A 24,567-nucleotide genomic window follows, 5' to 3' on the forward strand; every position below is an offset into this window, starting at 1 on the left:
TTCAGTTTCATTTTGTTGCATATGGATTTCCAGTTTTCCCAGCACCATTTGTTGAAGATGCTATCCTTCCTCCATTGCATGCTTTTAGCCCCTTTATCAAATATAAGATAGTTGTAGTTTTGTGGATTGGTTTCTGTGTCCTCTATTCTGTACCATTGGTCCACCCGCCTGTTTTGGTACCAGTACCATGCTGTTTTTGTTACTATTGCTAAGAGCCTTTCTTACAGTTTTTGTTTCTCTATCTCTACCCCTATAGCTGTCACATGTTACTTTATCAGAAAGAGATTCCCTGACTCTCCAACTTAGGTGGTACCTTTCACTACTCTGTTTCCTTTATCTTGCCCTGTTTTGTTTCTTTTCTATATAGTACTTACCAACTTGGGATTTTTCATTTATTTATTTATTCAGGGCCAGAAGTCTATTTTATTCTCATGCCCAAAATAGCATCTGTACATGATGGGTGCTCAAAATTATTTGTTAGATAAATTGATAAAACCAATAGAATACAGTGCAGATGGATTGGCAAATGATTGATGAGAAGATAATGTTCTCCTTGGATTGTTTATACCCCTCAGTGATTTAGAAGCAAGAGCACGAGAGGAGGATGAAGGGATAAGGGTGTTCCATAAGTTGAAGAAGAGAAGGTAAAAAATGTTCTATTGCAGAGTGCTGGAGCTAAGGGTCCCTTAAGACTTGAGGTTGTAAATTGAAAACGGGTCCAGCCAACATGATTGCACATTTTCTTTCAGCCACTGCAGTTCAGGCCCAGACAGAGAGTAAAAGTGGAGTTTAACCAAATTAGGGAATTTGTGTGGAAAGTATAACAGAGAGAAAAGGCAGAGAAGTTGGGGTATATGAAGAGCAGTGCTTATACTAATGAATCATGGAACCTAAACTAAGTAAGAGCTGCTAAGATAGGAACTAGAAATCCGAGTGTGTAATGTTTGCAATCAAGAATTTTGAGATGGTTCAGTTGATGGTAATTATGAGATTTGAGATGTGACCAAGGAAATGGGTTGCTAAGGGAAAGCAGAGGTATACCTAAGAGGAATCAAGTAAGTGGTAAAGAAACTGAGGCAAGAATGTCCAGTTAATCATCCTAATTGTTGGGATAGAGATATATGGGCTAAAATCCTCAATATAAGTATGGGTGACATGAACATAGGAATATGACTACAACAGGGAGAAGATGAAGGTCTTATTGGCTGATTGTAGACATTTTTAAAAGATGGGATTTTTATAGGGAGAAGGGAGCAGAAATAATTGGGACATAACAACAATGAGCAAGAAAGACATCTATTGGATACTTCCAGATACTGTGGCATATTTCCTAATGGGACAAAAATAGATCAGCTCTTGAGATGGTATAAGAAGTAACACAGTCATGACCTGCCCAGATTGCTATTAGACCAAGAAGATGAAGGGAATAATCAGGCTTTGTTAGAACTCTGTAGTTACTGAAGGTACTCACTTCATATAAGAAAACCTATTTGTATGTGTCCCGCATTTGGTTTTTGAATGTTCAAACAGCAATTCTAAGCTTTCTAATCCTTGTAGACTAGAACTGTCAGTCTTGAATCAAACACAACTTCAGTTGTCAAGTGTTTTCACCAAGCATGTTAGTGTCAACATATGCTTGTTGAGTGTCAAAATCAGGGAGCTAAATTAAGCAGCACCTATGCAGAAGAGAATCATTGTGAAAGCTGAAAGACTGGGTTGTTTATTTATCCATTAGTAATTTATGTTCTGCCTGGTCTCATAAAGGATGTGAGAAGCCCAATTCTGCATTTCCCATCACGTTCCCTGTGCGTCATTCAAACCAAAAACGAGCCAAAGGAGGAAGATAGAGATACATGATCCCAGATCCTTCAGGGAAAATAAAATGAGGCTAGGTTTTTATGCAGAAGTGCTGCTGTACTTGACTGAAACATTTCAAACAAGAACAAAGGCTGGGAATGTAGCTCAGTGCATTTGCCAGGCGTGCAGGAGGCCCAGGATTTGATCTCCAGAACTGGGGATGGGGAGAGAAGAACAACAGCACCCCTAGTGATATATGTCATCTCGTCTTGTCAAAAGGATTTTAAGTTACAGAGCTTACATCAAGGCTGTATTTAAGAAAGCCAAGGGTCATTGGGCTTGGTGGCACACGCCTATAATCCCAAGAGCTCAGGAGGCTGAGGCGGAAAGATGTCAAGTTTAAAGCCAGATTCAGCAAGTTAGTGAGGTCCTAAGCAACTTAGCAAGATGCTGTCTAAAACTAAGAAATAATAATAAAAAGGGCTGGTGATGTGTCACAGTGGTTTAGCACCTCCAGGTTCAATCTCAAGAGTGTGTGTGTGTGTGTATACAGGGGGGGGGGGAAGGTTTTTCTTTTTTCTTATTTAAATTCTAAGTTGTTTCTTCTTCACATATTTTCAATCCTTCCTCTTCAATAATCTCAGCACCAGCACAACCATACATTAACTGTGAATCTTTTTGGTGGGGGGATACAAGAGTTGAACTCAGGAGCACTTGACCACTGAGCCACACCCCCATCCCTATTTTGTATTTTATTCAGAGATAGTGTCTCACTGAATTGCTTAGTGCCTCGATTTTGCTGAGGCTAGCTTTGAAATCGCCATCCTCCTGCCTCAACCTGGGATTATGGGCGTGCGCCACCACACATGGCTTCATTAATAGTGAATCTTAATGAAGGATTCATATCTGATCAGACCCATTCAATGATGGAAACGTTTTTGTAGTGTTACTCTAAATCATATTTTTTATCCACTTCTTTCTATTCCACCTCCACTATCAGAATAGATACAAAATTGGGATTTCTTTCAGTATTAACAAATCTTGAGTTCCATGAAGTTTTGAAACTATATAAATCTGTATAATTTCTTTTATTAAATTGCTTTATTAATTTTTCCTTGTACAATCTTCAAAAAGTATGTTTAATATTAAAATTATATCAGTGAAGTTACCCAAGCCCCCCCAAAACAAATGCCAAATGTATTCTCTGATATAAGGAGGCTGACTCGTTGTGGGGTAGGGAGGGGGAACATGGAAAGAATAGATGAATTCTAGATAGGGAAGAGGGGAGGGAGGGAAAGGGAGGGGGCATGGGGTTAGCAAGGATGATGGAATGTGATAGACATTATTATCCAATGTATGGATACACGATGTATCCAATGTATGAAGACACAAATTAGTGTCAACATACTTTATATACAACCAGAGATATAAAAAATGTGTTCTATATGTGTAATAAGAATTATAATGCATTCTGCTGTCATTTATCTTTTTAAAAAAATCAATTTAAAAAAGAATAAAAAGAGAAAAAATAAATAAAATTAAAGTATTGTGTCTAACTACAGCTAAAAAATAAATGTTAAAAAAAGTATATCAGAAGCCCTTAATATTGGCTGTTTCACCAGTGACTTTACAACAATGAAAGAAGATATTTCTTTGAATTCTTAAGGTAGTTTAAGTAGAGGAGCTAAAGTAAATCACTGTAGAAAAATCCCGTGTGCCCAAGCTACTTGATGATTATTAATTTCATGTTGGCAATTAGAGCAACAACAAAGAATGTCAGTGGGAGACAAACTCTTTCTGATAAGCAGTAAAACATTATAAATTAGAAAAGCATGAGGGCAGTGCCACTGCTGTCAGTCTACTTTATCTGGTATCAAAAACTCCAGAATGCTCTGTGATTGGACAATATTGTTATGGGTCTCCTCAGTGTCTGCCCACCTACTACCCAAGCTGGTAGATGGAGCTGGGGTGAAGGAGGGCAAGAATGGCCTTTGAGCACTTCAGGCACCAAGACACACCTGAAATTTCTGGATCTTCCAGCCTCTTTTGGATTGGACAAGAAATGACATCTCCTGAGGAGGGATATAGCATCACAAGTGACTGCCAAAGAAAAGGGATATGCATCCCAGGAGTATGGAAAAGTTAACCTGTGAGGCCAAATTTCACCAGTTGGAAATAGGAGGAGGTTCTTGGGCAGTTAAGCTCCTTTTCCTTCCTCCTTCTCATGAGCTGGTTTAAGGGATGGTGGCCTGGGACAGCTCTGTGGTGAAGAGTTGTGCACTAATTGGACATTATTGCCTGATGACCTGCAGGATATCTTTACAACTCATTGTGACACAGTAACCACTATGCTGACTACATTTTGGTACCTCCTACCTTTGGGCACTTCCATTTTTCCTCTCACTGAAAATGGGTTTGTACCTCTCAAATATAACATTGGAATGTTGCCCCATGTCTGTTTTCTTGGGAACCTGTTCTATATATCCCCTAAGTTTTAGTAAAATTTTTGTAAAATTCATTTTTAGAATTGAAAATTATTAGTAACAAAAAAAAAACTAACATTCTTCAAGGTATTGTGAAGATACTGATGGTATGTCTTTTGGGTTTCAATATTTTTGTCATGTTGATTTGTTCAAGCTATCTGTTGATGTTTCTCAAGATGCTAATTATGGTAGCACTTGGATGCTAATTTCAAGTGGCATTAATGACTCTTCAGATAGTTGTCCATGGACTTTTGTGGTTTGCTTGACAATTATTTTCTACAAACTACTATTCATTTTGAATGTGAGAGCAGTGTGAGAGCTCACACTCTACTGGGATCCCCAGGACTTCAGAAGAGGAATTCAGCAGTGGGAGGAAGAGAAGAGGAATGTGGGTAAAGTTGAGAAGAGATGGCTGACAAGACCCACTCCTATGTGACCTCCTAGATAGAACATCTTTGGAGAGAACTGGCCCCCAGTGGAGGGCTATCTAGCAAGCTTTGAGACGTCCTTTCAAAAAGACCATAAGTGGTTCTCTGCTTAGCTTTCTGGGAAGTATTTCCCAGCCTCAGTCGGGTCTTATTCTTTGCTTCACAGTCTGATCTGTTTGCCTTTTATCCTTCTCCCTCTCAGCTTTGTCCTTGATTGTTTTCTTGGCCATCACCACTCTTTCTTCTTTAGGTAGTTCCTTCTTCTAAAATCCTTATTTGCTTCAACCTTCTCAGCCTCTCCTTAAGTCATGACCTGCACATTATTCAACCTCAATTCCAGCATTCAAGGAAATACAAATGAGCCTGTATTCACATTTTTCTTTCATTTAAATTGCTGTTACCAGAATTTTTCTTTTCTTTATTTTTATTCTATTTCCGAATATTGCAATTATAGGAGTCATAGTCCTCAAATTTTGGTGAGGTTAGGAATGTTTTATACTCATAAAACTATTAAGCACCCCAAATAGATACAGATATTTACTGTATAAGATATTAAAACTGAGGAAGTTTTAAGTGTTAATTAATTTTTAAAAAATAAACTATAATAATTTAACATAAATAATAGTTGTAATAAAATATTTTCATTGTAATGAAAATAATAATTTCATTATTATGTAATAATATAGCCATACTAATATATAATATAGTATAGTTATATTTGTAACAATACTATCCAAAATTAAAAATGCTTGGTGAAAAAAGTAGCATTGTTTTACTAATTTCTTTACTATCTGGCTTAATCCAAGACAAATTGACTTCAGCTGTTTCTGCATTTCAATTTCTTGTGATTCATTGTTTTGTTTGTACCATATGACACAATCTGAACTTACTTAGATATGAAATTGGAAAGGGGAGAATTTTCACAGTTCCTAGAAGGTCCTTCCAGGCCCCTGAGACCACATTTTGAGTTGAGAAACAATAGTATAAAGTATACTGGGAAAGTAAATATCCTTTCCAAAATAGTTTTTAAAGAAAAGTTAACTCTGAATTCAAAACAAGTGATCACACTAGAAGATTGCTATTCTAGACTTTTTGCAATCCAACCTATTCTGAATATTTCTGGAATTCATATAATTTAACTCTCAGAGAATTAAAAGAGAAAGGCATGCTAATATGGAATATGTTCTACATAACATTAAAATAAAAAATGAAATTTATATTTGTATTGGAAAAATATTTATTGGACATAAAAAAATATCTTGTGAAAAAATTTCAAGGTTCCCTCTGTTATCATTTACATTCTTCAGAAATATATGACAATAAGAGGGACAACCTTAAATTTCATAATCCCTAAATGTATAGGCAGAAAAATAGATCCTAATACCAAAAATCATCGTCAACCTGAAGAGATAATTAGATAAAAATAATTTGCATAACAGAGTTAAACATTTTGGAGATTTATAGTACAACATGATCATTACAGGTAGCAAAAATGTACTGTATATGGAATTCATGTTACAGAAGTAGATTTTAGCTGCTAAGGCCACAAAAACAACAACAAAAAATGGGTAATTATATAAATGATTCATATGTTAATTTGCTTCGCTTTAATAACTTTTATACTATATGTTATAATGTCATGCTGTATACTTTAAAAATACACTAAGATTTTTCAAAAATAATAATCTGTATCAGCATTTTCTTCAACAGCATCTGCCAAAATTGAAACAAAAAGTGAGGCAAGAGTTCTTTGGAAGAGATTTATTAATATCATCCGGGTTTTCTGGCAATGCTTCTGTTATTCAAAGATCTCTCCTTTATACAAGTGGAATACCTATTTCTCAATGGAAAATTTTCACCATTTTTTTACTCACAAAGTCAGTGAGCTTTCACAGTCTTGTTCTATCATTGGGCTCCCTCCTGGACCATGCTGTCCTATGGATTGGGCAGTCTGACGTCACTCATTGGCTATCAGCAGCCCACATATCACACAATCCCCGTGCAGGCTCTTAACAGTTCAGTCTTCATTTCATATTGACAATAGTGTGGGTTTTAAATGGATAGTGATGTCAAAGTCTTTTAGAATAAACCTCCTTTAAATATTAGCAATTCACAGAAAATGATCTTCCACTGAACAATGCAACTTTTAAAACAAAACTTATAGTCTTTCTTTACTATCTTTCACTACCTTCAGATGGTATTATGTACATAAGTCTTATCTCCAAAATGAGATTGTAACATTTCTCTGGGAGAGAGCTTATTTTATTTGTTTGTTTTCACATATCCCACAGTGTATAAAATGGAGGTGAGCAGATAAAACCTATGTGAGACCCTTACTAGGCACCATGTATTCCTTACAGACACATTTTTAAAAAGTGAATTCAGAGATCCTTGACTCCTCCAATTACATGGACCACATTTTCTAGTTTTTTCTTGTTTGTTTGTTTTTGTGGGGCTGGGGACCAAACCCAGGGTCTTGGGCATGTGAGGTGAGCACCTACCAACTGAGCTATATCCCCAGCCCCATTTTCTTGTTTTTAAATAGGTCACTTTTTTTTCTCTCTTTCAAGTTTTGATGATATGACAAAAACTGTGGATTGTCTTCTGTTCCCCAAAGCATACAGCTTCAGGAACTGCTTCATCCAAATTTCAGCTCCAACCTTTCTTATTGGCTAGAGTCGTCATTGTTCTAGATTGCTTTAGTTTCCTCCAATTTATATCACCAGTAACATCAAAATAGTTGACAAAGTTACTGCCCAGAAATAGAGAATAACCCATCGGACTCCAGGTACAGATGCTCCATAATCTGCTAGGTTCATTCAGCAGCTATGCAATTGCCTTAAATCAGTTTTTTCAGAATGGACTCAAAAATGTTTCTGGGAACAAAATCCTAGATTACTACTTTGTAACCCCATGTGGATTACTGCTAAATGGTCAAACAATGGAATATTAAATCTACTGATATCAGTGCTTATTATAAATTAAGTATTAATTATTTATTAACCTGGGAAACAGAAGAAGAAGAAAAGGTAATACTTCAGGATTTTCTGCAAATGTAAAAGGGAGGGATCAAATATTGAAAGCAATCAATAAGGGAGCATTTGTTGTTTGCCAACATCCATTTTTCCTGATAATTAACCCTCCCCATCCCTCTCCATCCTGCTCAAAGAGAAGAGCCCATGACCCATGCTCAGTCTTCTCATAGTTATACATTTCCTAGGAATAGGCATAGAAAACAAGCAAGGCCAATGAGAATACTACTTGACATTAGCATATAGATATAGAAAGAGAGGCCTCTCTTCCCTTTAATGTGAGACTGAAGAATATAGACTTGGAACTTCTGTGGCCACGTTTCCTGCTATTTAGAAAAAAAAGGAAGACACACAAGACAACAACATAGGGTGGGTGGCAAGAAGAGATACACCAAACCAGAACCTCTGGATTTAACCGTACCTTTTTATAACTTTAGATAATTCTACATGAGTGTCCCAATAAGTCACCTTTTAGCTTAAGCAAATTCAAACTTAAGTATTAGTTACTTGCCATTGAAAAATTTTTAATCAATGCATAGTCTGTCTGAATCCTATAGTATGAGCTGTCCAGAAAAGTAGCTATCCTTTAGTATCTGGGGAAGACTGGTGAAACAGCTTTCAAAGTTTTTGAGTCTCAGAGTACTGGATGTATCAAAATATGTGTCTTCCTATATTTCTTCATTATGAAAGCCCCAGAACATGTCAATGTGAGGTACAGTTATTTGAATTAGGTTATTTCTTACCAACTTGTTTTCCTCTACTCATAGTGAATCTGTCCTCACATGTAACTGTCTAGATTAGCTGTCAAGTATTAAAATGGACAGATCATATCTTCCTCCCCTCTTTTTAGTCAGAATTTATATCTGATGCTGCATTTTTATATGGGATGTTCATGCACATTTTAAGAAGTATGTTAGATTGCACAGACTGGCATCCATTTGACATAAGTGGAATATATTTTGTTTTATTTACAAATAAATTATAAATTTACTTTTAGTCTAATTTTCTCAGGCAAGAACATGTTAGAATACCCCGAGCTTGCCTGGTATGGTGGTGCACACTTATAATTCCAGCGGCTCCAGAGGCTGAGGCAGGAGAATCAAAAGTTCAATGCCAGACTCAACAAAAGTGAGGCATTAAGCAACTCAGTGAGAACCTGTCTCTAAATAAAATACAAAATATAGAGCTGGGGATGTGGCTTAGTGGCCAAGTACTCCTGAGTGCAATCCCTGGTATCGCCCCAAAAAGAATACCCTGAGTTTCCTAAATGATCACATTAATGATCAAGAGTTTTTTTAAATAGTTTAAGAGGCTTTACCAAGACTATCAACTGAGGAAAAAAACACATGAAACTTATAACACTCCTTTGAATATTTTTTATTTATTTTCAAATAATGTGTCCATTTGTGTTAATATTTTCATTAGAGAACAAAATTGAATTAATAGGTGTTGTTCGTCCTCTTGAAAGTTGTGATTAATTGTCACCACTGAAATGAGATTGGGTTTCTATTCAAGCCCACCATATCTTCCTCAGAAGAAGTAACTTAACGGGTAGAACCCATTCTTCAGTAGGCTGTTGGATATACCTACAGTTTGGCTAACATTGCACATAAATTTCTTCACACTCATTTCTAAACCATGTGATCTCTGCCAATCCAATATGGACAGCTCATATTGCAGAAACCACAGTAACGGTATAGGATATGTGTAAATGTGTGTGTATGTGTGTGTATTTTTATATTTAGGATTTTTTCTGGGAAAAGAGTATGCTCAACCCTTCTGTCTGCATATGACTTTTAGAGAACCAAAATACTCATTGTGATGAAGAAAAGTTAATCATGGACCTAGAGGGGGAAAACATTCCTAATTTTGGATGTCATAAATTAAATGGTCATTATCCCCAACAATGAGATCAAATGGTAAACCATCTAGGGTTCTTTAATGACCAGCAATAGAAACAGAAAATCATAAAAAGGAAATTTAGTGGCTCATATAATTAGAAAGTTCAAAGGACAAACTATAAATGAACACTAGGAATTACATTATATGAAGAGTACTCTTTCTTCACATCTCATCAAACTTTCTTTTTTCCTTGTCGGTTTCATGTTCAATGCAGTGAACTCCATATGGTGTAAAAAATGGTCATGATAGATGCACAGTTCATCCTCTTTGGTCTCATCATTTCAGAGAGAAAGATAATACCTCATTCTTGATTATTTGACACAATTTCTGGATAGGACCTTCTGGAATGACTTGGGCCTGCTGAATGTCTTTGATGCCATCACCACATGGTCAGGGAATGGATTTTCTGATTGGCTAGGCGTGAATACGTGCCACCTTTGTATGAGGAACACAGAAGAAGTGATTGACGGTTCCTTTAGGTCTGAGACAGAAACATCTATGAATGAAAAAGGAAGAGAAGGAGGAGGGATAGGTTGAGAGGAACTTGTGCCATATGGTAATAGTGATGATGACAACTTTTGACAAGAAAGGCAGGAAGATGACAAGAAAGAGGTCTGACAAGTTGTGGTCCCTGTTAGTCACCAGCTCTAATTTACATCTCAAGCAGAAAGATGGGACATGCAGCTGAAAAAAAAGGGAGGAAAGAGACATAAGCAAAATCCCTAGGGATTAGCTTCTCCCCTTGTCTGATTCACCAGGGGGTTAATGCTGTTTCTGATCTCTGTTACAATGAAGATTTTTCTAAGGTGGGATTTTCTTTCAGTTTATCTCTTTTTATTTTGCCTTTTAGGTGGACAAAAAAATCGTAAGAACTGAGATAGGAGTTCTTCTTCGCCTCTCACATCCAAACATTGTAAGTGGTTTTTAACCTATTATTTCAAATACTTTCAAGTTACAGAAAGGGATTGTTGTTTTTCACTGTCCATGTTAATAATGAGAAAGGGCTTCTTCCACCTCTGGGGGTCACTGGGTCTAGCTCTTGTCCTTGTCTTATCACATTTTTCATTTTTGGTCTGAATCAACCCTGAAAATGCATTCATTCATTTCCAAAGTAATATATACCACCTTTATTTCCATGCATACAAGCATAGAACTTGGGAAGTTTTATTTCACTCTCATAAAACACTGGCTTTCTCACTCTTGTGTGCCTATCTTATTGATATGCCATTGCCCACAGGGCCAGTGATGAAAGTGCATTGCTTTCAAGAGTCCTTTCTGTCTCCTTTGAGAGAGTATCTGCTTCAGAAACAATGTGAAGATGCAAATAGATGATGTACTTGAATGGGGAAAATAAAATGTCCTCAGAATCTCTGCTTCCATCTATGTCCAGACAAAGCCTCTGAGAGAAATGCCTAGTGAAAAGCTTTCTTGAACCAATGAAGTGAAAAAGAACAAAAATCACTTTCTAGGCCATAACTTGTTTTTATGAATTAAGCCATCTACTTTAAAAAATGTATTTTACCCACTTCTCTGAGAAATTTGTGCTCTCTGAGGGGATGAACTGCAATGCTGAGGCTCAAAGCAAAGTGCTTACAACTTAATGTCTGAGTTAGGAATGCATTTAGCCACACATCAGCAAATGCTTTTCTCATAAGAATCAGAAGTCAGGGGCTGGCGTTGTAGCTCAGTGGTAGAGCACTTGCCTAACATGTGAGGCACTGGGTTCAATCCTCAGCACCACATAAAAATAAATTAATTAAATAAAGGTATTGTGTCCATCTACAACTAAAAAACAAAAACAATTAAAACAAATAATCAGAAGTAAGAAAGTTTCCAGCATTGATTCACCTCACTGACACCATCCAGGACACAGATGCCACCCATGCTTGGTCTTACCCTCCTCTGTGGGTTGACTTTCACCCTCATGCTTTCTTTTCATGATCCCAAAATGATGGCTGCACAGTTTTCACAAGTCCTCAGGTTTGTATTCAAGGGAGAAGGTCTCGCCAGCTAAGTCAGATGAGAAAAGTTTTCTCAGGAACTGCTATAGCAGAATTCTTTTCAAATTTTCTTGGCTAAAGCTGTCACAAAATCATGGATGCTGGTAGACTGGACATGGGATTGTCACAAATCATTTAGACTAGTTGTGATCCACAAAACAGAACAAAATCATGATCTTATTCAAGGAAGCCTAGGCATCCTGCTTTCCTGAACAAAATCAGGGTTCTGTTTGCAATAAAGTAGGGGAAAAGGGTTTGGGGAAAGCAATTTAAAAACCTGCCATACCCAATCACTACTTTTATAGTTTCTATCTCTTTTCTCTTCAAAGAGAGGCCAATGTGGAATTTTCTTCAAATGTGGATCAGTACTAGACACTAGATTCTCAAATGTATGCAGAAAAACATAAAAAGCAGTTTGGATTATCTGAATGTAACAAAAATACTGCTGTGGTCCATGAAATCTTTACCACCACTCATCCTTTTTTTTTTTTTTTTTTTTTTTTTTGTACAAGGGATGGAAGTCAGGGGCACTTGACCACTGGGCCACATCCCCAACACTATTTTGTATTTTATTTAGAGACAGGGTCTCACTGAGTTGCTTAGCACTTCACCTGGCCATGGCTGAGGCTGGCTTTGAACTTGCAATTCTCTTATCTCAGCCTCCCGAGCCGCTAGGATTATAGGTGTGCGCCCCCGTACCTGGCCCACCACTCATTCTTAAGGACCTCCTTTGCCCACTAGCAACTGTTAAGCTGTTGAGGATATCATTCACATACAGGCTTTAACGGGTTCTATGCTGACTCAGGCCCCTAATTCAGAGTCCCTTCTTTCCAAGAGAAAGAAGCATTTTACATCTCTAGCAACCATGATGTTGTCCAACTGATTTAGGAAATTGGGTTTTATTTTTGATTCTAATGATATTCAGAAGTTGTAATATTTTAGCAAAATTCAGGCAGTTATTCTTCAACTGCCAAAATGAAAAGTGTCAAAACTTAATAGAACCTTTGAAAAAGATGATGTAACTGACAAAATCAACAACCCAAAAGGAGAGTGACAAATATCTACCTGATACTAGAAAGAGGGACTTTTACTACCAATGATCCAATACTACTTATTGGAGAGAATGTAATTTTAGCCATAATCTTAGATAGTTTCAAGGAAGATTAAAATAAGGAACTTGTGATATCATTGACATATGTGTATATCTTTCCCCAGATAAAACTTAAAGAAATATTTGAAACTCCTGCAGAAATCAGTCTGGTCCTAGAACTCGTCACAGGAGGAGAACTATTTGACAGGTAAGGTAGACTTAGACATCTAACCACAGGAATGCTTGCTTTTGGCCCCCAAAAATAATCTAAGGGAAATTCTCCTGAAATGGAATAAATAAAAGAGCATAATAAAAGAGCATTCTACTTGATAAATTTCCCTGAAATAAATATTAAGAAGGATGTTGAAAAAAGGTGGATAGTAGTTAATCAGATAGAGGTAGATGAAAATTTGGAATAAATAAATAGAGAACCACTATAACATCTTTTTAACTTTGCAAATACTAATGCAATAAAAATATAATTTTGAAAATCATATTAATTTAAATAGTAATATATGTGAAAATAATTTGAAAAAATATTTGCAGAAAACCATAAGAATTTAAACCTACACTCTAATAGTGTTCTTTATAATAATCCCCAAACTTATAGAAATCAATACTTTTCCAATGATTATTTTTAAATCTACTTTTAGGTAAAGAGTTCCATGTTTCAGGGTAAAACATTTTCTGTTTTTGCCAGTTATTGCCAATTTCAGTTGTCTGCTCATAGTTCATCTCTCAAAGGAATGGTTTGAGAATGTGGGAGGGAAGGATGCTTTTCAATCTGGCAGAACAGACAGGCAAACAAGCTTTATGTTTCTATAGTTTTTCCACCTTCCCCACCTACTCAGGAAAATTCCCTGTTTGCACTGTTGGGCTCTTGGGAGTCTTCTGCTATGTTCAAGATGGAATTGGAAGAAGGTAAAGAGACTAAGTAGGTTACACACTAGAAATGGTAAGAAGCTTTCAATGGTGGAGTGTGCCCGTGGTGAGGGAGAATTGGGCTATGGTTTAAGAGGAAGACAAAGGAGAGACTGGGTGCCTGGGTCATGGTAAACGCTCCATAAATATTTGCTGAGTGAATGACTAAGTAAGTGGTACAATGAGTGGACTCTGAGGAGAAAGATATCTAAAGGGAATTAGTTTTGATTGTGTAGAGAGAGAAACCCTTCTCCCTCCTACTATGGCCTTAATGTTTGTGTTGCCCCAAAGTCACATATTGAAACCCTCACCACCAAGGTGAGGGTTTGTGAGGTGACTAGGCCAGTGCCTTGATGAATTGGATTAGTGCCCTATACCAGAGGCTCAAGAGTGATACCTCCCCCTTTCTCTGTGTGTGGGACTTAGTGAAAAGGCTCAGTGAGGAAGCCAGCACTTGCCCAGACCCAGAATCTGCTGATTCCTTCAGCATGGACTTCCCAACCTCCAAAACTGTGAGAAAGAAACCATGGTGGTTTATCATCACCCAGTTAATGACATTTGGTTATAGCAGCTGAAATGAACTAAGACACCTCCTTCCCATCCTTACTCCACCCAGTTGAATTTGCTGCCTCTTCAAAAGTGTCCCAAAGTGCTTGGATTGTCTTTTCAACTGTTCTGTCTTTTATTTTGAACCTTACCCCGTAAGGATTTGAACCTTTAGGTGGGAAGGAACAAATGGGCCACCTGGATTGTAATTACATATGTATCTTTAACAGAAATCTAATTTTGTTTGTATGTATGTTGAAGTTTCCTTAGAACAGGTGGATTTTAAAAAAAAATTTTACTCTTTTCATATTTTCAATAATGAGTCCACTACAGAAAGTGGGCATGGGTAGCCTTCCGGTGTTGGTTATTTGTTTGTTAGATTCACAATTCTGAATCCAGACTGTACCACTCAAGGGTGAATAACTAACTTAGAGTAATTTACTTAACTTCTCTGAACCTCGGGACAAATTTAAAGCTATTCTATGTTGTAAAGAGAACTTAACAACTTGAATACACTTTAAGAATATATAGTCTTATTCTAAAATTATCAAGTTCCCATGTGCTCCTCTGAATTAGCCTATTTGGCTATTGCCAAAATTTGCCTATTAAGTCTTCATTTTTCACACCCCTTTTGCTGACTCTTTTCCATGCACATATTATTTAGGTATATTAGTAGAGTTAGTTTTATAGGCAGATCCCACTGGCTTTGGAGCCATGAGTTTTCTCTGAGCAGATCTTGCATATTTCTCTAATTATGGTTTATTGGAGAGAAATTTTACACTCTTTAATAGTAAATAATTGCAGATAGGAATGACATACTGAAGCTATCATCTACTAATAGCACCATTTACCTTCCTGCCTGTGTTTATTTGAATTAATTTGGAGTCAAAAGTCTCTATGTATCACTGTGTCCCAAGCTTTCTTCCATGAAAGAATTTGGAGTAGAATTTAATTCAGTTCTAGGAAAAAATAAAAACCTAAGTGCTATTGATAAATTTCATTTGCAGAAGTAAATGGATAAAATATTCATATTTAACAGAAGACATCCCAAAAGATGGCAGATAGCCAGTAAAGCACTCAACCACTCCCAAGCTGTTAGTGGTTTTGGAAGATAGACTTTTTCCCCTAAACATTGTCCACATCATTGACATAGCTGAGATGAATTTGGCATCTCCATTAAGTTACTTATTTTTACAATTATCTTTAAATTACATCACACGAAAATATATCCTGCTTTTTATATAATCTATTGAGTTTTTTTTCCTTTGAAAGTAAAGAAATCATAATATGACTCTTCCTGTACTTAAGTCAAACTCAAATTTATTTAGTTGTGATAATGAGAATTCATTCCTTGTCTAATGATGACTCTAATAGCACCTAATGAATGAACTAATGGAGCAATTGAAGAAGAGGTAATTATGTTAGTTCATTATAGTCAAACTGGTTGTATTTTATTAGCAGAAGATCTATTCTATGATGCTTGTATGTAAAAAATTAAACATAGTCAAACTCCAGGTGGAATCTGCTATTTCATGTATAAGTTAAATAATGAGTTACATAGGATAAATTATGATGGATTTTTGGAATAAAAGCAATGCTTTTGATGTTCAAGAAAAAGATTAAAATCTATTTATCTATATAAGTGTATTATGCCATCAGTTGAAAAAGAAAGTACCCAAAGTTATTGTTCAATCCTTCCCAATCTGATCATAATTCTTAAAACCCCAACATCATTTTCATTGAACCTTTTAAGTGGAGAAGGTGTTTGCTTTAAGTTGTAAATTTTCAAGTTTTTTTTTCCAGAAAATTATCATAGTTACCACAACTAATTTAGCAATATTCTTTGTTTTCTGATTAAATCAAAAGCATTTTTCCTGATTTTTGTCTGGTAACTCCATTATCCAAACACCTGGTAAATTTCTTTTCTTGCCTTTTCTGCTTTCTTCTTATACTTTTGCTTGCCAATGCCAAATATTATATATGAACGGTTTTAGAATTTGAAGCTTTGAATGCTGTTTCCTTCCGCAAGAACAGGTTTTCTTTTATTCTGACAAGCATTTAAGGTACAAAAGAGATCACTCTGATGCAATCAGATATTGGGCTGATTCAAAGCTGGGCTTCCTAAGGGCGCCTCTATTTCATGTCAATTCTTATTCATAGGGCTCTGCTCTTTAAGGGTCTCAACTTTAAGCCAGGGGATTTTACTGGGGTTCTTCTTCCATGGCAAAACTCAGATCCTGCCTTCCGTCCCCTCAGTTCTGTGAGATGAGCAGAAGCTTTTCCAGCTTCTCACCTCTCCGCTGCTGCTTTAGAATCGGTTCATGCCTTCAGAGGGAAAGCAGAGGCAAGCAATGGCAGCTTTGCTCTGCTGGGTTTTCCTTCCTAGATCTAGGTTGATGAAGCCTTCACTTCCTTGATAACTCTCTAATGTCTTCAAATAGATTTTTTTTTAAATATAAGTCTTAATAGTTTTCTATTTCAGCATTTCTGGGCTTCTAACTCATGGTGAAAACCAGTTGACTTTTCAGAACATTGCCATTAGGAAGATGTTCCAAAAGTCTGACTTAGGCTATTTCTTGCCCCAGTCTTAGGGTTGTGTGGTGGTTGATATTCCGATTAACCAAATTCAAGGAAAGTCTAGATTTGTGAAGACTGTTGTGTTAAATATTAACCATTAATATGTCTGAAGTGAAGTTCTACAAAATTTGATTATCCAGAAAGGGTAATTGGTCACTATATGTGGGCCGTATCTGAATTCCTACTGGAAACCTTGTGGTGTGCAAGACATTTTACTATTATCATCTCATTTCCTTCTCATAGCAACATGTATGCAAAGTCGGCCCTGATATCTAGGCAAGGCCTGCTATCTGTGCAAGATAACTGAGGATCAGAGACATCCAATAACTTTTTATCAATAAGTCACTTAGCTTATAGATTCTAATAACAACAGTAATGAAGTAAGATTGGACTCAAGTATATCACATTTCAAAGTGTGTGGATTTTCTATCACATTATGCAAATGTTGATATCTGTATACCTAAAAATAAAACTTCTGTGCTGGGGATATAGTTCAGTGGTAGAGTACTTGCCTAGCATGTGCAAGGCACTGGGTTTTAACCCAGGCACTCCTAAATAAATAAATAAAAACAACTTCAGATTAGTAGTCTAACATTTTGTCCAATGTGAGTGTTGGGTCAAATTTATACATTAATATGCAGAGTTGTTTTTTGATCATGGATATCTCTTTGTGTGGCTTTATATGGCCATATGTGAAGAGAACATACTTTGAACAAGATGTATGGTCCTGTTTTTGTTTTTTGTTTTTTTGGGGTTTTTTGTTGTTGTTGTTTTTGAAAGCTTGGCTATAAAGGAATGGATAAGAGGTGAGGTAGTTGAAGGGGACCCAGGATAAATGGAGACTGGTTATTTTAAGTTGGAGCACTAAGGACACATGGATTTTCTTGGGGAAGGAGCCCACAAGGAGAAGCATGAAAGGTCTGTGTGAAAGGGACTTATATTTGGAGTTAGCCAATCCCCAAAAACCAAATGCTGAATGTTTTCTCTGATATAAGGGGGGTGACTCATAGTGGGGTAGGGAGGGAGAACATGGGAGGATTAGATGAACTCTAGATAGGGCAGAGGGGTGGGAGGGATTACCAAGGATGGTGGAATGTGATGGTCATCATTATACAAAATCCATGTATGAAGATTTGAATTTGGGGCCAACGTACCTTATATACAGAAATATGAAAAATTATGATATATATGTGTATTAAAAATTGTAATGCAAAAAAAGAGTACATGTATAATGGCATGAGTTGGTGTGAACATACTTTATATACAGAGATACGAAAAATTGTGCTCTATATGTGTAATAAGGATTGTAATCCATTCCACTGTTGTTGTGTATGTAAAAAATACATACATACATACATACATAAAATAAAATAAAATAAAATAAAATAAAATAAAATAAAAAAGAAAGGGACTTATATTTGGAACATTTCAGAGCAGGCACAGAGGGAAAAAGATCTAGAGTCAAATACAGGAATTTGTTCAGCATAGAAAAAGTGTCTTTCTTCCTCAGAAGCAGAAAGAAAGAGATAATATGCCAAAGAATCAAAGACCTAGATTAGTCAAAACAATTTTGAAGTACAGAGCTGGAGGAATAATTGTTTGAGTGAGCTGAGATGTAATTTTATTTTATTTATCAGCTACTAAATTAGCCTGTTAGTCTTTTATGGATGCTGGCAAGACATCTGAGGCTCCTGGTGAGAGACAAAAGACTTTATTTCTCATAGCCCAGCAAACATTGTGGGCATCAGCAAGTTTATGTCCTTTGAGTTTCAGTGTGTATTCCTGCATGTAGAGTGGGGCATGTTAAAAGAGAGGAAATAATTCAAATGTTATCAACTGGTAAATGAACAAACAAAATGTATAATGCAATACCATTCCATACTAACAGGACTTTTCTTTTGATGCCTACTGTAGCATGGATGAACCTTAAAAATGCTAGGCTAAGCAAAAAAAAAAAAAAAAAAAAAGACAAACATGGAAGATTTTATATACATTATAAAAAATATGGGGCATTGGGAGATGAAAGTGTTAAAGTGTCAAAGTGGAAATGTGAGAGCACACAATGGCAAAAATAAAAACTTCTGAGGAGCACCAAATGTCTGCTGAAGCTGAGGACTATAGATTTTAGAGACACATATCTCCAAAGATGTGTAGTCTTCAGCAACTGACACACATCTGGTCTGTGTCATCTTGTGTCATGGGGCTACACCTCCCCCTATCTCCCATGCAGTTTTCGACAGCTTCTGTTTCCCTTGATTTTTATCTGACTTTCCAGTTGTTTCCTTCCTGGTCTCCATCCTGAGTTCCTCTCCGCCTTTCCATCTCCTAGCGGTCCACATTTCCCTGAACCGTCTTCCTGCATTCTCTGCAGGTCGATCTGACACTTGCCTGTGGCCTGGGCCACACTGGTGACAGCCTTCTCAGCAGAGATGAAGCTGTGCTATCAACAATCCACCAGGCATTTTTACCAAAATGCTCCTTTGGCATCTATAAATTAATATGTCCTCAAATGAACCCAACATCCTTCTTCAACTCTTAATCTTGTTTCCCTTCCCTACCCTTGTGAACTGATTCACCAGCTAAACTAATCAGCATGGATTTCTCCCTCTTCCTTTTACTTCCTTCCACCCATAATTCTTCCTGTGAGAGCCTTTCAAAGTCCTCCCTTCCCTGCATTTCCATTGCTTCTGCCCTTGGAGCCTTCACATTCCCTCTCACAGCAGTAGAATCCTAACTAAAGTTAATTTCACTCCCTTCCACATTTAAAACATGGATTCCATCAGGTCAGTCCAGAAGACCACTCCCTCCTTGCCATTCAAGTCCATAATTTAAAAAAAAAAAATGTAAACAAAACCACTTACAAATTGTACTCAGCCCAGTGTTCTAACTTCTAACTTTGGAATGGACCTAAGGGATTTGTAGTCCAATTCTCTCATACTATAAATGAAAAGCCTGACCCAAGGACTTTAACTTCGCTACCCACTTTATTCTCTTCTTACTACCATGTTAACCACAGTACATTATCATCACCCTCAAGGAACTCAAGGTCTAGAAAAGAGAAAAGAACTCTGTGTTATGGATTCTAATGTTTTTAATATTGCCATAAACTTTCAAAAATGTGTATTGGGGCTTATGCAGACAGCCATAATATCAAAAGATAAAAATAAAATAAATGAAGGCTGGGGACCCAAAAGAGAAAATAAAGATAAAAATCAATATCCAAAAGACATATCATAATGTACTTTGCATTTGCTGGTACTTGGCCCCAAGTTTGGCTCCAAATATTCATGTGGGGCTGATCATTGCTCTAATTGAGATATAGAAACTGTGCAAGGAGTCTGAAATGGGTTCAGAGAGGAATAGAATCTTTTGAACTAAATCTTACATGAGAAACTGAAAATTAGCAGCTAGAAGGTAGAAGGACAAATCTTCTGCAGCAAAGTGATATCCAAAAGCATAGCACACTGGCCAGGTGTGCAGCAAAGTGATATCCAAAAGCATAGCACACTGATATCCAAAAGCATAGCACACTGGTTTTTCAATCCCCATTTCAAATGTTGGGCTAGGCAGAAAGCAAGCAGTTGTAAGATATTTGTCAAGTGAATGATTGAATAAACAGCCGGCTCTTCAGCAATTTATATAAAGTCTTTGGGTCAACCTTTTCATTTATAGTATGAGAGAATTGGACTAGGAATCCTTTAGGCCCATTCCAAGGTCTACAATTTGATTTGGTTTCTTATTTCTCCTGTACAGCAACTCCCTAGCCAGCACACACATTGATCCACCATCCCTGACTCCCTCCCTAGATTTCAATATAACAGGTACAAGCAGCACCTTTGAAACATAAATTTTTAAAAAACATATATGAGTTTAGCACTTCATGAGAAAGTTTCTTAGAGAAAAAAAGCAAAACAAAAATACTATCAATGAAATGAGAAAAAGCATTAACTGAAACTTATAGAGGAGTGGGTAGACATATACAGGTACTGCTGAATTAATTAAGTATAATTTTGTATGTGGCAACATTATAGTGTAGTGGCAGCCTTAAGACTTGTTTTCTGAAAATTTACTTTGGGGCTTCTATCCTCTGACATTTGGTCCTTAGTACACATTCTCATCAGACTAAGTCTTTCCCACTTAAGCCTACAATCATGTAATAACGCAGCCATTTGGGCAAATGCTGCGATTAGGGGACAGAGCAGTACACTTCCTAATCTGCATGCCAGGAAGTCTGGGGGCCTCAGGATATGATCAGATTAGAGCTTCTCAGCTGCAGGGCCTGTGCTGACTGCCTGGATGGAGATGTGCTCAGTTCAATTTGCGGCAATTAGTGTGTCGAAGCAAATGCACAAGAGTCACGTATTAAAGCAGACCCTTGGAGAGAAACAGGCATTACGCATACATGTTTTCTTATCCTACAAGTTTAAAATGATGAGAAGGAAAACAGACCAACTGAGGAGAAGAGACTTGTGTGGCAAGCAGTGAAAGTAAAAGGCACAGTACCAGAGGAAAAAGGCCTATGGAGGCCGGAAGATTGCAGTGAGAAGGCTAGGAAAATGTGCTGTCCCCACAGAACCTGTGGACGACTGCAGAATGGGGCTCCCCAGACAGCTTTTAGGTTTTTTTTCTTTTCTTTTTAAATATACACGAATGACAGTAGGGTGTATTTTGACATATTGCACATACATGGAATATAACTTATTCTAATTAGGATCCCGTTCTTGTGGTTGTACATGATGTGGAGTTTCACTGGTTGTGTATTCATGTATGAACATAGGAAAGTTAAGTCTGATTCATCCCACTGTCTTTCCTATTCCCATCCCATCCCTTCTCTTCATTCCCCTTTGTCTAATCCAATGAACTTTTATTCTTCCCTCCCTCCCCCTTATTGTGTGTTAACATATCAGAGAGAACATTAGGCCTTTGGTTTTGGGGGATTGGCTTATTTCACTTAGCAGATAGTCTCCAGTTTCAGCTGCAAATGCCATAATTTCATTTTTCTTTATGGCTTAGTAATATTTAATTATGTGTGTATGTATGTATATATATGTGTGTGTGTGTGTATGTGTGTGTGTGTGTGTGTGTATATAAAATCACATTTTTTAAATGCATTCATCTCTTGAAGGGCAACTAGGCTGGTTCCATAGCTTAGCAATTGTGAATTGAGCTGCTATAAACATTGATGTGGCTGTATCACCATAGTATGCTGACTTTAAGACCTTTGGTTATGGGTCAGTGTCTTGATTAAAATCCTGGGAGACATTTGCTTTAACACTGAGCCTTCTAGATCAGCCCACAGTGGAAAGCTGTGGAACTCTGTGGCATAGAGGTAAATTACATGACCCCGGGCATTTGAAATTGATCTTAAGATGCTGGTATCATCTTAACTGCTTTTGTACTATTTTACAAATCATGAAGAGGAAATGAAAGTAAATATAGCAATTGCTATGTTTAAATAGAAAAAATAAAAATACGAACCAAAATTATCTCCCTATTTTTATAGCTTTAAAAATCCCTACAATGATTGCATACCTTCATTGCTTCTAAAAATCAGTTACTAGTATCTTTCATATAAGGTTATAAATCCTTGACCATCTATCCATAGTTCAATTTAATTGACAATTTTTTAAAATGCCAGCCAAATTGTGTGAAGGAATTATTGTGTTACTTTTACAACATAAATACTCTATTTTGCTGAATTTAAGTCACTTTGATATAATTTACTTTAAGTTTTGAAAAAGATGCATGTTATTATAGTATTATCTAAAACTATATAGTACTGAGTTTATATCAAAGTCCAGAAATAACCCTTCTGCTTTCTGCATTCACCTTCTAGAAGCATGGATGTGGCTGTTCTCCCTCGGGAGCCACAGCCAAGGCACTTGTGATGGTGATTACTTCCAAGTCTAGTGCTTTTGTTCTGCCATGATAAGGAATTAGGTAAAGAATTGTCCAGATGTTTATGGTCTGAAATGTTTCTGACATCCATTCACTTGGTGGTTAGTATTGATGCAAAAGTATTGACTGTCTACCAAGAGCAAGGCTCACAGTGAGGATCTGCTGACTGATCCAAGCAATGGTCTTTCTTTTATTATTATTATATTTTTTAGTTGTAGTTGGACACAATACCTTTTTATTTTTATTTATTTATTTGTATGTGGCGCTGAGGATCAAACCCAGGGCCTTGCACATGCTAGGTAAGCACCCTACCACTGAGCCACAACTCCGGCCCCAACCAATGGTTTTTTGCAAAGACTGAGAATGTTACTTCAGCGTCCTGCCCAAGGTATTGAACAAACATACCTGCTATGCATCATGTGACCTAAATGGACAGAAAAGGATTGTAAGACTTTATTTTCCTTTGATCAGTCACTAGTAACTTCACTTATAGTCATAGTTCTAAGTTATAAACTTATGTTGGTGAATTGAGAAGTTTACTTCTATTGATCTTTCTAATCACTCTCCAATGACCTATGTGTATGGAGTGTGCACTGAGATAAAGTCAGGAAGGTGTTCAATTTGGTGTCCTTGCTCCACATACCTGCTTTAGGGATGTTGTTTCTCACTACAGAATCAACCAATACCTGCTCCAAACCCACTGCACAAACACAATTATAACCTGTATCATATCTGTGATAATGTTTTTTTGTTGTTGTTTATAACTTTGCTTTCTTTACATTTTGTGGTCTCACCTGGGCGAAGAGCCAAATCTTTTTATATCCAGTGTACCTGGCTCACATTAGACAGTCCAAAATATTGATGAATGTTGACATCCTACCTTCATGCTTGAACTCTCACTGTAGTCTTGTTCTCTTTTATTTTTTTTCAAAACAATTTTTCTCCTGCCTGATCTCATGCTTCTCTTTTTCACCTGTTCCCAGCCTCAATTTCCAATCTTCCCGTGTCTGGGAAACTTCTATACACTTCAGGCCAAAACTGAGCAATTTCTGGAATTCTTCATCTACCCTAGGAGGCCTCCAGAAGATTACTGCCTTTTCTCAGCTCTTAAACTGTTCCCTAATGCTTCTGTAACAGCATTTAGCATACCATGTTGATTGTTGTCTACCCACTTATACCAGAAGAAACCCCAGGAGTGAAGAGACCATATCTTATTCACTACTGAGTACCCAGTGCATAATAGTCACTCCATAATATTTATCAAATAAAATAATGAATGGGCATGACTGTTGGAGTGCATCTTCTTTATAATTAGACAAATTATTTTATGAATTTAGCACATTTTGAGGGAAATTAGTGAAATTTCCAGTAATTATTTTTATATACTTATTCTTCCCTCCATTCTACCTGAAAACAACTCCCAAGAAAATTCATTCCTACATCCAGTACATCCCTAGGCATTCACTCAAGAGCATGTTCTAGAATAAAGGCCTTCATTCGTTAATGTTGTTGTAACACAATTCCTCAGACTGGGTGACTTATAAACAACAGAAGTTTATTTCTCACAATTCTGAGGCCAGGAAGACTAAGATCAAGGTGCCATCAAATTCAATATCTGGTGAAAGGATGCTTTCTGGTTAAAAAATGATGCTTTCCTCACGTGTTCCCATATGACACATAGAGGAAGGCAGCACTTTGAGGCCTCTTTTAGAAGTGCACTATTTCCACTCGTGAGGGCCCCACCCTCATGACCTACTCACCTCCCAAAGTCTCTGCCTCTGCTACTAGTGCTTAGTGCATTGGTGATCAGGTTTCAATATATGATGTTCGGGGCTACAGAAACATTTAGTCTATAATAGACATTTAGCCCTAAATTATAGCCAAATAAACATA

At 36.9% G+C, this 24,567-nt stretch overlaps 1 protein-coding gene across 2 annotated transcripts in view; it reads left to right on the plus strand.

Moving 5' to 3' along the window:
• Camk4 (calcium/calmodulin dependent protein kinase IV) overlaps positions 1-24,567 on the plus strand; it is a 237,250-nt gene that overhangs the window by 136,297 nt on the left and 76,386 nt on the right. For both annotated transcript variants that reach the window (XM_048811576.1, XM_048811577.1), the window contains 2 exons: positions 10,493-10,555; positions 12,858-12,940. In XM_048811576.1, the coding sequence (XP_048667533.1) occupies positions 10,493-10,555; positions 12,858-12,940 (146 nt within the window). The remainder of the gene's footprint in view (positions 1-10,492; positions 10,556-12,857; positions 12,941-24,567) is intronic.

Source organism: Marmota marmota, unplaced genomic scaffold, assembly GCF_001458135.2.
Source record: "Marmota marmota marmota unplaced genomic scaffold, marMar, whole genome shotgun sequence".
NCBI classification, from domain to species: Eukaryota; Metazoa; Chordata; class Mammalia; order Rodentia; family Sciuridae; genus Marmota; species Marmota marmota.